This window comes from Psammomys obesus, unplaced genomic scaffold (assembly GCF_907164565.1).
Source record: "Psammomys obesus unplaced genomic scaffold, mPsaObe1.curated_primary_1811, whole genome shotgun sequence".
NCBI classification, from domain to species: domain Eukaryota; kingdom Metazoa; phylum Chordata; class Mammalia; order Rodentia; family Muridae; genus Psammomys; species Psammomys obesus.
In genome coordinates this window covers 6,960,529-6,977,663 of record NW_026596125.1, presented here as the reverse complement: position 1 = coordinate 6,977,663, position 17,135 = coordinate 6,960,529, and the positions used below count along the sequence as shown (strand labels likewise).

Below are 17,135 nucleotides of genomic sequence, written 5' to 3'. Positions count from 1 at the left end.
AGCGGTAAGGAACCGAAAGCGCTGGAACAGAAGGAGAAGAAAGGGAGGCAGGTCCTCCACCCCCAGGTAAGTTTTACATGGGCCTTGCTAAAATTGCAGCTGGATGCTGGCCGAGTGCTGAAAACTGGCTGTGCAGCTGGAACTCTGGTCCTGAGTCAAAACCAACACAATTAGAACAGAATTCTGGATGGTCACTAATCTATCAGATGGGACGCTATGGCAGCGCTGAACGGGTAGAAGGAAATTCATAATGAAAACTAATTGCAGAATAAATATGATAACTTTCTTCTAATTCTGATGTGTGCATGTGTGTTTGTGTGTGTGTGTGTATTCACACGTGTGGGCTGCCGCTAGACCAAAAGAGAGTATCATACCCCCAGAGCTGAGTTTTGAGTTGTCCAACATGGGTGCTAGGAACCAAACTCTGGTCCTCTAAGAGGGCTCTTAACCACTGAGCTGTCTTTCCAGGACCCACGGGTGAGCACTTTCTTAGAGAAGGAAAATAGGAATAAGTTCCTAGGAGTCCGGCTGAGGAGGTCTGGCAGACCCAAGGGTGTGCATACATGGGCGTTCTCATATTTATTCTCATTCTTCTCCTCCCTTCCTCCTTCCTCCCACTCATTCTTACTTTATTCTATCTTCCTTTCTTCTTTCTTTGGCAGTGTCTCACACTCTCAGGCCCCAAACTCACACTCCTCTGGTCTCAGTCTCCCAAGTGCTAGAATTTCAGGTATGAGAGAGCAAATATGTGAATGAGTTCAGGAAAGCAGACCACTACCCCTGGCCAAGACATGGAGGTTGCACATTCCCCACAAGCCGAAATATCCGGTAAAGGGGTACAGTTCCTGGGGGCTCCTCTAGACGCTGCCAGAAAAAGAGCAGCGTCTCTTTTAGGGGAACAGGTGTGAGCCCTAGACAATGAGGTCAATTTGCCAGCCCCCAGCAAATCCCTACCCATCAAGGACAGAGATCAGCTCTGCCCCTCAAATTGATCTGCGAAGTAATTTGGACAAATCAGTGTGCTTTTCCCTTTTTCTTCTCATTTGTAAGGGAAGAAATTTATCCAAATGATGGCCACAAATTCCTTCCTCATCAACAATCTCTCTTTGGTGCTTAGAAACAGTCTTTACACATGCTGACGCCAGCAGTCTATTTATTCACATATTCAGCAGCACTGGGGATTGAATCTAGGCCTTCACTCATGTTAGGCAAGCATTCTACCACTGATATAGCACCAGCCCATGGCAGTTCATTTATAATCATAAGATAGTACTTGTGTAGATAAATAGATGAAATAGGAAAACATATAAAAACTGGCAACCCAGCTACAGGAAAAATAAATAGCATATGTTCTTCTTCATAAGTGGGTCATAACTGAATATCTCTAACTTACTGTGTTCAATTTAGAGTTGATGTGGAGACCAGAAATCTAGAAAGAGGCCATTGGGAGGAATTCCTTAAGAAAAGGTAGGCAGTAGATCTAGCTAATATGAAAACAGAAAGGGGAAATTCCAGGGGTGAATAGGTTTAAGTAGGAAAGAAGCAGGGCATGTAGAGATGCAGGGGCAGCAGGAAGGATCAACAAAAACCATGGGGGCATGGAAAAGCCTACAATCTTACAACCAAACTTCAAGCTGGAAGGGAGATCCCCTGCATGGCTGGGGAAAGATCCTTCTTGAAGCTGTGGGTTATAAAATAGACAAAAATGGGGCCAAGTGTGGGACAACTCCTTACGAGTTGGTCAGGGAGCCTTACAAGCCCCCAAAACAGTGCAAACTCTTGCCATTTCTCCTGGATGCCCACCAGAACTAGATAGTAAGACCTCATGGCTGAAGACACCACACATCTTGGCTGCATGCAATAAAGAGATCACGCTGGAACTGAGCTGGAATCTTCTTTTCCAATGGCAAGCTTTCATGGTGCTGAAAGTGCTATGCAAGCCGCTTTTCAATGGTCATACATAGCTGTGAATCCTACAAACAAACTATGAAACCACACTGCTAGGCCAGATGTGCCTACTTGTGCAATAGTGGCACAACCATTAGAGAAGTAACCAGTCACTTTATGCTTGAATTTTAGGCCCGCTCCACTGAAAAGAATCCATACTTAGTACTGTTAAATATCCTCTAAAGCTCACTGTGGGTAGGGTCATAGAACACAGGGGTAATGTTGATTAGCTAAAATGATAAAGACAGATTTATTGCTTCACAAGGTCAGCCGAATGTTCCACCCTAAATAAGACATTTGTATCATCCCATCCAAAGCTTAGGGAGCATTAAGGAAGAGGGGGCTGGCAGAAAGACTCTAAGAGGCTCAATATAGAAAGGGCTGTGAAATGTCATCTTCTGGGAAGTGCATGGTCATTGCAATTATGAGCTCTCAACACCTACAGATGACTATGTTGAGTCTGCACAAAAATGGGCCATCAACAGCCAGCCAAGGACACGGGAGGGACTCGGAAGGCCCCGCCCCTTGCTGCTTAGCTATTTACCATAGACACAGCCAGGGAAGGGGAGGGTCGCTGCCTTCAGTGGTGTGTCCACTAGTGACCCCACCAGATTGCAATGCACAGTCCCAACACACCGGTTACACAGGTGGCCCTAGATTTAAAAAGGGGGAGCAACAAATAAAAAATCATGAAGTTAAAAAAGGGGCAGGGAGAGAGAGGTAAGCAGGCTGCGTTACACACATGTATGAAACTAACTTTAAAATAATAATAACTTGTATTTATTGCACACATTTTTTGAGACAAGGTTTTTCTGCATAGCCTTGGCTCTCCTTGACTCGCTCTGTAGATCAGGCTGGCCTCAAACTCACAGAGATCCACCCGCCTCTGCCTCCCCAAGTGCTGGGATTACAGGCGTGTATCACCGTGCCCAGCTACTGCACACATTTTTAAAAAGAAAATATGAATTAAAAAAAAAAGAAAGAAAGAAAGTCCCATATGATTCATTGCCTGGAATCCTTAAGAAATGTTCCTTCTTAGCTTTTATTTGTTTTTGTGATTACTGGGTTTTCCTTTCTAGTCAGATAACTGCCTTTTAACAAAACGGGGATCACAAAGACTTTATGGCTTTACATACTTTTTATAGCTTTATGTACTGTTCTTACAATGTGAGCACTTCCCCAAGTCATTCAGAGTCTTTGAAAAGACAATCTTAGTGATGGTGACGACACATCCTCCCCAAGAGGCAACAGCACGATTCCTAGGCATTTAGCTTATTTTCTTAGTCTAAAGGATACCGCCATGAGCATCCTAGCCTGACGCTCTCAGTCCCACCTGCATCGCCATTTCCCTCAAGGTCAATAAACATGACCCTAAAAGGACCTGTGCATGTATCGCCACATTAATTTCCATAAATCCACCAAGACCCACTGATTTTCATGAGCAGAGTGGAGGTGAAGTTCTGAAAGGTGGAGTTAGAACGCAGGACAGGTTCCTCTGTCCTCCCTTCTCCATCTTGAAGTTAAACTGCCTGGCAAGACGAGACAGAGTTCCAAGCCTTTAGGGTCTGAAGCCTAACTCTGCTTCTGACTCTTACTGGCTCTGAAAACTGAAGCCTCAGATCCCCTCATCTATAAAATGGACACGATTACCTCTGTTCTGCTGACTAGCCAGAGAGGCTTTTGTAGTCCCTGAAAAGATGCCTGCGAACATTCTTCGAACACCAAGGCTCCGGGTTAAAGGACACTATTACTACCCTAGTCGTATCCTGGGAGACTAGGAAGTGGGTTGTTTTGCTTTTTAATTGTTGTTGTTGTTTGAAAAGCGCTGGGACTTTTAGCTATCACTGTACCCCTAGAACCTAAGTGCAACTGGCTCTGATAATGATGAAGAAATCAGCTTTCCAGAGAGAATTGGCTGGGTCCAACCCAGCAGCATCTTCCAAAGGTCAGAGACCTGCTGGAAGCTAGAAGGCCTGGGGCTGAGCCCAGGGCCTCCCCTGGGCCTCCCCCAGAGGATGCTGGGTGGCTGGAGGGACACACACAGCAAACCTTCCCGGTAAAGGTCCATACATTCCATACATTCGGAAGCTCCCTGCCCCCTCTTTCTAGGGTTCAGACCAAATATCTTGTCTTTGGATGAACTAAAAAAATTAATAAAATCAAGCTGACTCAGTCGGTGCAAAAGATCACCCCCTGCAGAAGACCCCGGGAGCACACCATCGGCTCCTACCGCTTCAGTCCTGGATCTCTAAGACCCTCCGCTTGAAAACGCAACTAGTGCTTCCAGCCGGATCTCCCAGCCCGAGGCAGATGCAACGAAGACCAACGGCGACTCTCCGGGGAAGCTCGGCTGAGAGCCCGGGTTTCCCTCCACTCTGCCCTACCCAGCCCGCAAATGCCTTTCCCACCCCTTCACCCTGCCTAGCGCCGCTGGAGGGGACTCCGGTGACGTCGCCGGGCAGACGGCGAGAGCTACGCAGACCCCCACCGACAGCCATCCTCCCTCACCTCCACCACCAGCACCCGTCAGCCGCTCCGGCGAGCCCACCTCCACCTTCAGAAAGGCCGTCACGCCGTTCGGATGCACACAACAGGTGGCACCGCGGGTCCTCCCCAACCTCACCTCTGCCCACCTCTCCACCCGCGCCGCAGCCCCCCAGCTGCGCCCCGGAGGTCGAAGCCTACCTTTGAGGTTCTGGGTCTGGCCCCGCGACGCGCGGCTCTGGTTTCCTCGCTGCAGAGAGGAGACGCTGGAGAAGTTGTTACCCATGGCATCGGCCCCCCGGGGGTGCTCCGGCGGGCACCAGGCGAGGACGGGTAGGAGCGGAGGAAAGGTGTGCAAGTGTGTGTGCGCGCGGGTGCGCGCCGCCGGGGGAGGGCCCTGGCGGGGCTGCGGCCGGGGGCGGGCGGTTCGCGGTCTCCGGCTCTCCCCGGGCCTGGCTGTCTTCCCTCGGGGGGTCCTGCCCTAAGCGGGGGTCCTCGCGCCAGCCGGCTACCGAGCTCTCATGCCCCGCGCCCGGGGCGGCCCGGCCCCTGGGCCCCGGCCCGCGGCGCGCGCCGCTCCTCTCTGCCTGGGGTTGGAGCTCGGATTCCGGCTGCGGGTGGGCGGCGCAGCGGCGGCGCGCTCCCCGCGGGCCATAGAGTCCGGGCTCGGCGCGCGGCTGCTCGGAGGCTCGGCGGCGGGCTCGGTCCCCGCCCGCGGGGATGGCCGCGGAGACGTGCGTGGCGCCCTCCCGCCCGCGGGTGAGCGTGCAGCGCCCGACTGGTGTGGCCCGCCCCCGCTCCTGCCGGGTCCCTCCCGAGGCCGCCGCCCCCAACCCCCGCCCTAGCGTCGCCCGGACTCCCGGGCTCCGGTTGTTATGGCGACAGCCGCGCCGGTGAATGAGCGTCTTAGTGACACGCGCGCGCCCGCTCTGCCAGATGTGGACCCGGGGCGCGCCGCGTTCCCGCTGGGCACAAGTTCTCGAAGGCGGACGGGGGTACGGGGGTGCGGGGGTGGCGGGTGGGGAACGGCACCGCTCCGGACCTGACATCAGGAACAGAAGGGGGCTCCAGAGGTTGAGCGTATTCCCGTCCTGGGACATAGAACTTGAAAACAAGAGGAACAGGACCTCCACAACCCAGGTGCCCCGATGCCAGGGCGTGGCGAGGCAGTCCTAATGGAAGCTCCCTACCACCGAGTAACCTGACACAGGTTAAAACACTCAGGAATGGATGATGGATCAAGACAATTGAGATAAGGAATATAGGCGCCCCCCTCCCCTTCGCTCACCAGGAGCCCCCAACCAGAACCTCAGCCAGACCCATGTCCTGACTTAGGGCCTTTGCATGCTCAAGCCCAGAGAACCGCAAGAACCAAGTTGAGGGGACGGAGCTCAGGCGCAAACGGTGAGAGTTACCGCTTCCAAGCTGAAGGAATCTGTCAGCTGGAAAGCTAAGAGGTTGGGGAAGTAGGGGTATGGCCTATGGTAGACCAAGGCGGCTTTTTGGAGGAAGGGGGGCGGTCTGTAAATGTCCTGTTCACGTGACTCTTCCCTCGGTGTAGCTCGGTGCTGCAACCTGCAGGAAGGAACCAGGAAGTCATCCTCCCTCTTGGATCTGGGGCGTTTCTTTCTCCGTAGATACTACCTTGACTGGCCTTCCTACTTCTCTAGGCTTTCTGTCGCTCTCTAATCTGACTTCGGCGACTCTGATCCAGAGTTCTGGAAGGCATGAGTGGGCACAGACGTCTCCTCCACGCTTTTCTGGAAGTTTCTTCCCACACATCTTCATGGGACCCATCCTCAATATTTGGGTACAGCTCATGCCCTGCTCTTCCCTGATCATCCCAACTAAGCATCCCTGTCACTGTCTGTCATTTTCCATGGGATTATCCCATTCTCTTCATGACTTTTATGTGACTTTGCCTAAAAGTAGCCTTTTCTGCTTGCCTAGACTCTTCCTCTCCCAATAGCGAATAAGCGTAGTGAGGGGAGAGTTCGTCAGCCTCGTTCCCCGCGGTGTTCTAGCCCACAGGGCAGTACAGTGGATTCTCAAAAGTATCTGTACAGTGGATGGCGCTCCCTGCCTGGCAGCAGTAACACCCTACTGTGATCCTTGGAAACAGAATCTCTCAATCACTCTCTAGTCCCCGTCCTGCCTTTGACTCCCATCTCATTCCTGGCCGTTCATCCTTAAGTTTCAGAGACTCCAAGCTAGAAATACCTGTGAGAGGTACACCTGGTGTTTGAGGGGAAAGACAACCAGCCCCCAGCCCCAGCCACCAGCCTCTGGAGTGCCTGGAATCATGTGTGGACCAGCTGCAGAATGGTCAGGCCTGGTGCCTTCCCAACACTTAGCCCAATGGATGACTCATTCGTCAGAAATCTGTGGGCTCTTAACAGCTACACACATTAGCACACACCTCTGCTTTACACAAATGAACTTACTGTACAGCATATATACTCATGTCTGTGAAGAGAGGGTAGCCACAGCTGGGGAGAACAGACATTTTTAGGAGTCAGAATAAATATGTAGACTCTGTATAAAGGAGACTATTCCCCTGAGTGTGTGAAGGGCAGGGCCCTGCCTAGGGTTTGTTTTTTGTTATTGTTGTTGTTTTAATTTATTTTTATGTACATTTGGTGTTTAGCACACATATATGTCTGGGTGAGGGAGTCAGATCCACTGGAATTTGAGTTACAGACCAGACCGGTGTGAGCTGCCATGTGGATGCTGGGAATTGAACCAGGGTCATCTGGAAGAGCAGCCAATGCTCTTAACAGATGAGCTATCTCTCCAGCCTGGCTGGGGTTTGTAGACAGTTGTGGGAGAGGCTCTAGGTCCTTCTGGGAATAAGCTCACTTTTGTCTCCTGGGAAGCTTAGGTAGGGGGATGGGAGACCTAAGGCCCCGGAAGTAGACACAGCCATCACAGGCCCCACACAGGCCTAAACTTGGGCTATGGGCAAAGCAGAAGTGAAATGAAGGCCAAAGAGACAGGAGGAAATGAGGGAAGAAAGAATTGGGGGAGGGAGGGAGGGAAGAAGGGAGGGGCAGAGAGAAGGAAGGAGGGAAGGAGGATGGGAAGGAGGGAGAATGGGAGGGAGGGAGGGAGAGCAGGCCAGCAGTGAGTCTTTCCTGAGAGTCCAGAGGCAGTGGAAGCTCTCTGCTGCTCAGAGTAGCCTGAGCTTCAAAGGGGGTGAAAAGTATTTTTTTTAACTTGGGGATCACAACCTGCTTAGATGTGCATATCCTCTGCACCCTGTTTAAACTTTAATCTCACTTTAGGACCCCAAAAGACAGACATGGGGTCCCTGGATCTTTTTATCCTTCTTCCTAATGTGACCACAGTGATTAACTCTCCTTTTAATTAAGGACCAGTTGCCAGATATGGCTCGGGACATAGCTGTGGTTCCCTGCTCAGTACAGTATCCAGAACGAAAACTGAGAGCAGTACCTAAACTTTCCCTGACTCAAGAGGTTTAAAAAAAAAAAATTACTGGAGGATGATAGGGCTCCACCGGGCTGGGGCAAGGGAGCCACACCAGTGGTGAATGTGAAGGACCATGCAGTGGCATGCTGAGTGACAACGCTCTGAGTGACAACACTCTGCACAAGTCTGCACAAGGGCCCCTTAGTGTCACCCCCTTAGGGGACCCCTCTTTCCCCCACATTGGTTTTTCTGGGGAGTTCAATTGGGGGATAAGACATCACTGTTAACTGTCAGCTGGAGGCAGGTCTTTAGCCGGGCAGAGACCTAAAGAAGTTGAGCGTGGCTGCATATGACCCAGCAGAGTGTAGCCCTCCACGTTGTCCTAGGGTCCAGGGTTCCTAGCAAGGACCCTGGGTAAACACACCTCAAAGAGCCACGGAGCACCAGCAGCCTTCTTTTCCTGGTCACTGAGCTGAACCCCAGACTTTTATATTTCTTTTTTTCTTCTTTTAAAAATTATTTATTTATTTTATTTATTTTTTATTATTAATTTAAAAATATTCACTTTGTATCCCAGCTGTAGCCCCCTTCCTCATTCCCTCCCAACCCCACCCTCCCTTTCTCATCTCCTCCCATGCCCCTTCCCAAGTCCACTGATAGGGGAGGTCCTCCTCCCCTTCCATCTGATCCTAGCCCATCAGGTCTCACCAGGATTGGCTGCATTGTCTTCCTCTGTGGCCTGGTAAAGCTGCTCCTCCCTCAGGGGGAGGTGGTCAAAGAGCAGGCCAATCAGTTCATGTCAGAGACAGTCCCTGTTCCCATTATTAGGGCATTGAGCTGCCATGGGCTACATCTGTTCAGGGGTTCTAGGTTATCTCCATGCATGGTCCTTGGTTGGAGTATCAGTCTCAGAAAAGACCCCTGTGCTCAGATTTTTTGGTTCTGTTGCTCTCCTGTTGAGGTGCTCCTGTCCTCTCCGGGTCTTTCTATCTCCCCCTTCTTTCATAAGATTCGCTGCACTCTGCCCAAAGTTTGGCTATGAATCTCAGCATCTGCTTTGATACCCTGCTGGGTAGAGTCTTTCAGAGCCCCTCTGGTAGGCTTCTGTCCTCTTCCCTGTTTTCTTCCTCTTCCAATATCCATCCCATTTGCCTTTCTGAGTGAGGATTGATCATCTTACCCGGGGTCCTCATTCTAGTTTAGCTTCTTTAGGTGTACAGATTTTAGTATGTCTATCCTATATTATAGGTCCAGTATCCACTTGTGAGTATATACCATGTGTCTTTCTGAACCCCAGACTTTTAAGTCCCTTCCCTGACTCTGATGCAACTTACAGGCGACAAGGAGGTAGCTCAGCCCCATCCTGGAAGGGAGGAGGGAGACTAGGGCCATCAGTACCACAAGGTGAACCAGGCGGTGGTGGCCAACACCTCTAATCCCAGGCAGAGGCAGCTTCTGTGAGTTCTAGCCAGCCTGGTCTACAGATCGGTTCCAGGACAGCCAGGGCTACTTGGAAAAACCCTGTCTCTAAAACCAACCAAACAAACAAACAAAAACAATACCACAAGGTGGGGTTCTAGCAGCTGTCACCGTGGCAACCCTTTCCAGCAGTTCAGAGTCTGAGAGGGAGCATGTGTCTGTTTGTCTGTCCATGGAAACATGAGGAGCTGAGCTCATGTTAAAAGAAAAGAAAAAGAGAAGAGAAGAGAAGAGGAAAGAAAAGAAAAGAAAAAAAAAGAAAAAAATCTGGGCATGAGGCACATGCCTGCAATCCCAGCAGGAATAGAAAGATCCCTGGGGTTTTGCTGGCCTGCTAGCCTAGCCAACTTTTTTTATTTAATTTTTTAATTTAAAAATATTTTATACAATATTTTGACCATATTTCCCCTCTCCCAGCTCCTCCAAGATCCTCCTTACATCATACCTATCTCTCTCAAAACAAAAAACAAAATGAAAAATCAATGCAAACTATATATAAGTATTATTTATAAATGTGTATATGAAGCAAAAATTACCAAAACAAAACAAAAAACATATACAAAACCATGGACTCCATTTTCTGTTGGCCAGTTACTCCTGGGCCTGGGTCTTGCCCTGGAGTGTGGCTGATATGTCCAGTGACACTCCCCTCCCCTCAGGCTCAAGGATCTATGCAGAAGAGGAGGCAGAAAGATTGTAAGAGCCGGAGTTTGAGGGCGACTCCACAGAAACAGCATTTTCTGGGCACAACAAGACGGATGCACAGAGCCTACGACTAGACCTTCACAGATTCAAGCCAGACAGAATTCCGGCAAAGAGAAAGAGACATGGCCATAAAATCCCACCCTAACCAAGAGGCTGTTTGCAACTGGTACCTGCTGGGTAAGGGAAAATCAGTTTTCTCCAAAGATGAGTCACTGGCTATAATCTAGCCAAAAGTTTAAGCTTGAGGTTTGGTGAGAGACTCTGTCCTCTGACCTCTACACTCACACACACACACACACACACACACGCACGCACCTGCATGCACACAAGCATGTAACACATACTAACTGTAATGTTGTGTGTATAACTGGAATGCTGATGTTGTTTTTAAATGAAAATCCCAACCATTCTATTTTACCAAGAAAGACTCAGGAGCCAGATGCTAGGATGAAAACCACGAGCTCAGCGAGGCAGAGAAAGCACCCAGCATGTGTGTGATAGGCCTCAACCAAACCAAACAAGAAACAGGGTCTTACAGTTCACAGTTTTGGAGTTCACAAAGGAATCTAATATTCTGCCATGTATAATGAACACTATTAATGAACAGTGTGTGCCTGGCACTGAGCAAGATGTCGGTTCCTTGCAAGCAATAGTTTGAAACCCACATATACACCAGAACAGAATTATCCACAGGGGCTTGACTTGGGGGAGAGTGCTCAAATGGAGTGCCCCCCTTCCACTGACAGATCCTGACTCAGCAGAAGGCGGCAGGTCTTAGGGAACAGCTGTCTCTGACCACATGTCCTAATGGGAAGGATGAGATTCAAAGCAGTCCTGCAGGCTAACCTGGGAACACTGAGTACCACAAATTAGGCCAGTGTGAGGCCACCTGGGAAGGAGGGCAGCTGTGCTGGGAAGAGGGACCACAGTCCCTCCTGAGCCTTGACAGTCTCCAAGCAACATTGAGTCAAAAATCAATAGTAGGACTAGTCACGGAACTGTAAGCTTTCTTATCTTTGGGGCCTACTCCATCAGTTCAAGTGTACCAAAGTACACCAATCCCAGGGCCTGGAGAGACGGCTCTGCGAGTGGTCAGTTGTTGCTCTCTCGGAGGACCAAAGGAGCTCAGGACCCAGCACCTATATCAGGCAGCTCACAGCCACCTGGAATGTCAAGTCCAGGGGATCCGGCCACTCTCTTCTGGCCTCTGCACGCACCTATGTGCACATACATGCAAACCTATATGTACATACAAACACATAGACACACACAGGTAAAATACAATAAGCCTTTCTTTTTATGTAGGTTATGAAATGTCGCATGAAATGTCATTTTATCACCCTACATATTTTAAATGGAATTTTACAAATGTGGCCTTGGAGTCAAAGGACTACCAGGAAGTCACTGATTTTATGACTGATTTTATTTCTAAGCAATCATGCATGTGTTGTATTTCTTGCCAAGTGACGGGGGGAAAAAACCATGGTCTTCAAGAATAATGAAATATTGATGAGTACTACTTTTAACGATTAGTGAAGCTGACATGATGTCGAGTTTGGAAGCAGGTATGCCAACATTTCTTCATTTTACTCTTAAAGGTTGTTTTGTTGTTGTTGTTGTTTTGTTTTGTTTTTTATAATTTGGAGTCATCAATTTCCCCCCAAGTCATAAGCAGACCCTTAAAAGCCCGCTGGCCTACATGTTGGGTCTAGGGTGCCCACAGACAAAACCCAGGCCCGAATCCAACCTCCCCATTGCAGCTCAGTGAGGAAGTGGAGTCTCTCCAAGAAGCAGGAGGGAAAACAAATGTCCCACCCAGGAACCTGCGTAATGACCTTCAGTTCAAGCTTCCATGGGCCCCTTCCAGACCACTGGCTCAGATAATTACAGCAAATGAAATTTATTTTAATTTTCTTCATTTTAAAAATTTCATGTACATGGGTGTTTTGCTTACGTGTATGCCTCTGTACTGGATTGGTGCAGTGCCTATGGAAGCCAGAAGGGGGCATCGGGTCCTCTAGGACTAGAGTTCCAGAGCGTTGTGGGCGGTTGTGTTGGCGCTGAAAACCTAACTGGGTGTTCTGGAAGAGACCTCCGCGCTTGAACACTGAGTCGCCTCCTCAGCCGTAAGCAGCATTCAGAAGAACTTATTCTACTGTGCAGTAAGTCTTGGCCTGAGCACCACCAATGAGTCAGCTCGCTGGAATCAACCACCTGAGCTGCGAACTGTTGATGGTATTGCTCTTCCCACTGAGCAAAGGAGAATCCCAAGGCTTAGGGACGTGGCCTGGGAGCCGGTAAGAGAAGTGCCCGAGTTACAGCGTTAGAAAATCTGAGTTCAGATCCCTGCGCTTGTGAACCGTGCCTGTACCATCCCTTTGCGCCTCGAGCAGGAGGGAGGCATCTATGGCAAGAACAGTGTTTTTACTGTGTTCAGGAACCAGCCTCTTCCTGCTAGAGAACCTCACTCCCCAGGCTCTTTAGCCAGGGAACAGCCAACGGGCTGCTGATGGACACAGAGACAGAGAGCGCCGAAACCCAAGAAAGGTGGTTGAAATGGGTGCAAGCCCCAGCTTCCTGTTTCTCTCTCAGATAAGTGAAGCGGCCTTTACTTGGCAAGAAAGCCTCCCAAGAATGCTACAAAGACCAGGGACTCATAAAGGGAAAGCACGATCAATACGACTGCATTACGCTGTAAATCCCTTTCACGGCAAACGTCAAAAGACAAACGGGAGTCGGGTGGCGCCTTTCCGGTTAAATCACACTAAATGCCCTTTGTCCTAACACCTGGTAGGGGATGAGCTGAGGCCACAGCAGTTGCTGCTGCTCAAGAAGGGTCCCACAGGTACACCCAAAGGCACTTCTCCCTTTTTGTTTCAAGGTCTCCCCTCCACCACTAGAGAGCAGTAGAGCATCATGGGAATCTCCTTAATGCCTTCTAACTTTTGAAGGAGAGAGCCTCAGGCCAATGGAAACACTTTAAAAAATGTCCAGGCTTCTTTCAAAAGGCAAAGATCTTTTTGGAAGGACTTGTGCATCCTGAAATGTGAATTAGCTACTTTCGTATAAAGCAAACGTCAGTGAGGAAACTGGTCCTACTGTAGCACTGAGCGGTCCACCCTCCTACCTAGATTCGCTTCACCGAGGCCCCTTTCTCGTTTTTCATCCTGACAGAGGATTCCTCCCTACTGTGGCAACTGACCAAAGAAGGACAGACCATCCACAAGCACTCCTTAGCGTAAGCGAAGCCCAGGCCCCCTTCAGAGCACTCCTGGGCATAGCCCTCGCTGCCTCTGGTTACCCAGGGTGGACATCTGCGTGGGCCAGCATCGTGGCTCTCTAAGCAGGTTACAATCCTCAGGGCTGGGACGCTCCTCAGCCCAGTCTCTCCACAAATACACGAATACCCACTTCCCGCTGGGCCAGCTGGAGATGTTTGCATCAGCAAGAGGGTAAAAGGAGGCCAGGCACAGTATCACCTGCCTTTGATCCCAGCACTCAGGAGGCAAAAGTAGGCAGATCTCTGTTAGTTAAAGGCCAGCCAGAGCTACGTAGTGAGGTCTTGTCTCAAAACGGGAAGAGGGCGTGGGTAAAAGAAAGCCCGCAGTCACTTTGGGTTCGGTGGACTTGGGGAGTAGAAGTGAAAATCCCAAAGTGTATCCTGGTACTCCCTTGCCCCAAACCATTAGCCCCCCCCACCCCCCCTCCCGTCCTGGAATTTTTCTGTATGTAACCCCACACGTAGTATTCAAAGATCTCTTAAGTCAGAAAACCGGCGCCCTCTACCAGATCGACAAACTTAGGCATTATAGCTCATGTATATAGCTTGTTAGTCAAAGTAAAAAGGAAAAGGAAAGAGAAGAGAAAGATAATTTTATAAAGCTCATTTGTCTCTTTTTCTGAAAAGAATGAAGTGTAGGATGTATAAAGCCCAGGGACAGCTCATTGGCAGAGCACCTGCCCCAAGCACAAGGCCCTGCATTCAACGCACAGTATTGCAAAACAATAATAAAACAAAGTGTTCCAATTTTTGCATCCTGTAGAATAAGACTCAGAATTTACATAAAGGAAGAATATTAAGGCTGGAATCTACTTCTTTTGTTGTGTCAATCATGCTATTTCAATTTTGGCTTGTTGTTTAGATTTATTATGTGTATGTGTGTAGCCTGAGAGTATGTGTAGCATGTGCCTAAAGGCACACATGCAGGCCAGAAGAGGATGTCAGAACCACTGAAACCAGAGTTACAGGCTGTTATAAGCTGCCTGATGTAGGTGTCGAATCCGAACCCAGGTCCTCTGCAAGGGCAGCAAGTGTTCTTAACCACAGAGCCACCTCTTTAGCCCCCTTGATCCTGTTTTTAAAAATAGCATGGGGGGGGGGGGCTGGAGAGATGGCTCAGCCAGTAAAGCACTGGTTAATGTTTGTCAACTTGACCCACACTAGAATTACCTCCATCAGATTGTCCTGCAGACATGCCTGTGAGGCATATTCTTGGCTGCTAATTCATAGAAGAGGGCCTCCCCACTGCGTTACCACCCCTGGGCAGGTGAGCCTGGATTACACAAGAGAACAAGCTGAGCAGGCCATGGAGCACAAGCCAGTAAGCATCCTTTCTCCCTGGTTTCTGCTTCGTTCCTGCCTCATGCTATATTGCCCGGTCGTCCCTTGATCATAGAATCTAACCTGCAAGATATACCAAGCCCTTTCCTCCCCAAGTTGGTTTTGGTCAACACAAAACAAACTAAGAAAGAAATTGGTACCGGAAGTGGGGTATCGCTGTGATGAGCCTGACCATGCTGTTTTTGAAAGTTTGGTGAAAAGGATTTTGGAGCTTTGGGCTAGAGAAGGTTGCTGAGTGCTTAAAGTTTAAGGAGCTGTTGTGGGTACCTACAAGAGGGAAATGTCGAGAGAAGTACAAATGGTGGAGGCCTTGCTCGTGAAGTCTCAGAGGGAAGTAAAGACTCTGCTGAACTAGTCGCGTGATACTGAATTAAGAGTCTGCTTTACAGGCAGTGGATGCTGGTTAGCCAGAGCTGAAAACCCAGCTGTGCACAACAGTCTCCCACATGGTGGTGGTTTTGAAGGGGTAAAGGGTCACGGAGAGAAACCAAAGCACAGAGCTGTGTGGCAGGTAAGAGTCTCCCAGGAGGCCATTCACTGAAGTGCAGCCTCAGCTGAAGTACAGATCTGGAATATTGGAGAAGACAGGACTAGGTGACAACTGCCAAAGACCTTAGCAGCTACAGAGTGGAGCTGGCCTGAGCCTTCAAGTTATGTATGCTGTGAATAGCAGAGCCGCACGCACAAGTGGAGTCACCCAACCCTTCAGAGCCTAGAAAATTGTGACTCCCAGATACTAGACACAGCTCTCTACTCCATTGGATTTGGGGTTTTCTCAAGTCTGACTTTTTTTTTTTTTTATGCCCTTTGGAGTAAGAAAGTATTTAACTTATTTTTTATTTTATAGGAACACAGTTAAAAGACTGGGTATCTTAAAGAGACTTTGAGCGTTTAAAGTGAAATTTTTAAAGACTGGGATATTTAAAATTATGTTAGCTGGGTGTGGTGGCACACGCCTTTAATCCCAGCACTCGGGGAGTCAGAGGCAGGAGGATCTCTGAATTTGAGGCCAGCCTGGTCTACAGAGTGAGTCCAGGACAGTCAAGGCCACACAGAGAAACCCTGTCTCAAAAAAGAAAAGGAAAGTACAACAGGAAAAATATAAAATAGAAAGTCTCCCCTTCTGACCACACCCATGGTAATAACTGTGCAAAAACAGTCTATATAATATTAAAGCTGTGTGTGTGTGTGTGTGTGTGTGTATGTGTGTGTGCACTCAAGCCTGAACTAGAAGGGGTGAGACTGTGTAATATGCAAACAATGCCTTTTGAGTTTATCAAGGTCCACTAAAAGTTTCTAATTTGCATATGCATAAGTTTGCTTCATTCTTTCAATAGCTGCACAGCTCTAGTTTTATAAATGGTCGTGTTTCCTTTAAGCAACACCTTTGCTGATGGAACTTAGTTTGTTCCCAGTTTTGTTGCCACCACAGTAACTTGGTAACAAGCATCCTTGTTTGTCGTGGCCACACCTGCACATTTGCACATCTGCACATCTGCAAACTGGGAGGGAGCTAAGGAATTACTTGCTGGAAGGGCATCTGTGGTTAAATAGACCACCAAATTCTCCTACTGAGCCCGCCATATTTACCCATCAACATGTGTGTGTGAAACTATTTCTGTAAGCCTCGCTGACATTGGGTGTCATCGCAGCTTCGTTTCTAACTACTTGGTAAGTGCTTTTGTTTGTTTGTTTGGTTGGTTGGTTGGTTGGCTGGTTGGTTGGTTGGTTGGGTTTTTGCTTTGTTCTTTGAGACAGGGTTTCTCTATGTAGTCTTGGCTGTCCTGGAACTTTCTCTGTAGACCAGGTTGGCCTCACCGAGATTTGCCTGCCTCTTCCTGAGTGCCGGGATTACAGGCGTGTGCCGTCACACTCAGCTCTTGGTAAATTTTAAAAGGCACAAGCTTCATTGTGAATGAGGATGAACAAGTTTGGGGCACTTGTGTTTCAGTATCTGGGAATTGCCAGTTCAGATCCTTTGTCCTGTTTGCACTTATTTATTCGAATTTGTGACAGAGACTCATGTAGCGTGGCTGGACTCCAAGTTTCTATGTACTGAAGGTTAACCTTGAATGACTGATCCTCTTGCCTTTCTTTCTCAAGTGTGTGCCAACACACTTACCTTTTGGGACCCTAGCGATCAAACACAGGGTTTTGTGTGTGCTAAGGAAACACTCTGGCACCTGAATTACATCCCTACCTCACTTTGTCCAGTTTTTCTGAGGGACTATTCACGTCTTTTGTAACAACTCAAATAAACTTTCTGCAAGGTAAGTGCACAAGCCTTTGTGTAGTATATGTGGCAAATATGGTTTTTCAGTCCTCTTTGTTGTTTTTAATTTGGCTTATTGTATTTTTTGCTCACAGAATTTTCTAGTTGTTTATTTTGTTTCTCCTTTTTTATTCTTTTTAAGGTTCACTGGAGACACTGTCTCCCTGTGTGGTTCAGGTTGTCCTGGAACTGGGTTTT

General features: G+C 48.8%; 1 protein-coding gene across 1 annotated transcript in view; it reads right to left on the bottom strand.

Annotated features, from left to right (window-relative positions):
• Positions 1 to 5,193, bottom strand: part of Neurl1 (neuralized E3 ubiquitin protein ligase 1) — a 76,788-nt gene extending 71,595 nt beyond the window's left edge. Inside the window, exon 1 of the mRNA XM_055591633.1 lies at positions 4,633 to 5,193. Within this exon, the coding sequence (XP_055447608.1) occupies positions 4,633 to 4,717 (85 nt within the window). The 5' untranslated portion in view covers positions 4,718 to 5,193. The remainder of the gene's footprint in view (positions 1 to 4,632) is intronic.
• Positions 5,194 to 17,135: the final 11,942 nt, after the last annotated feature.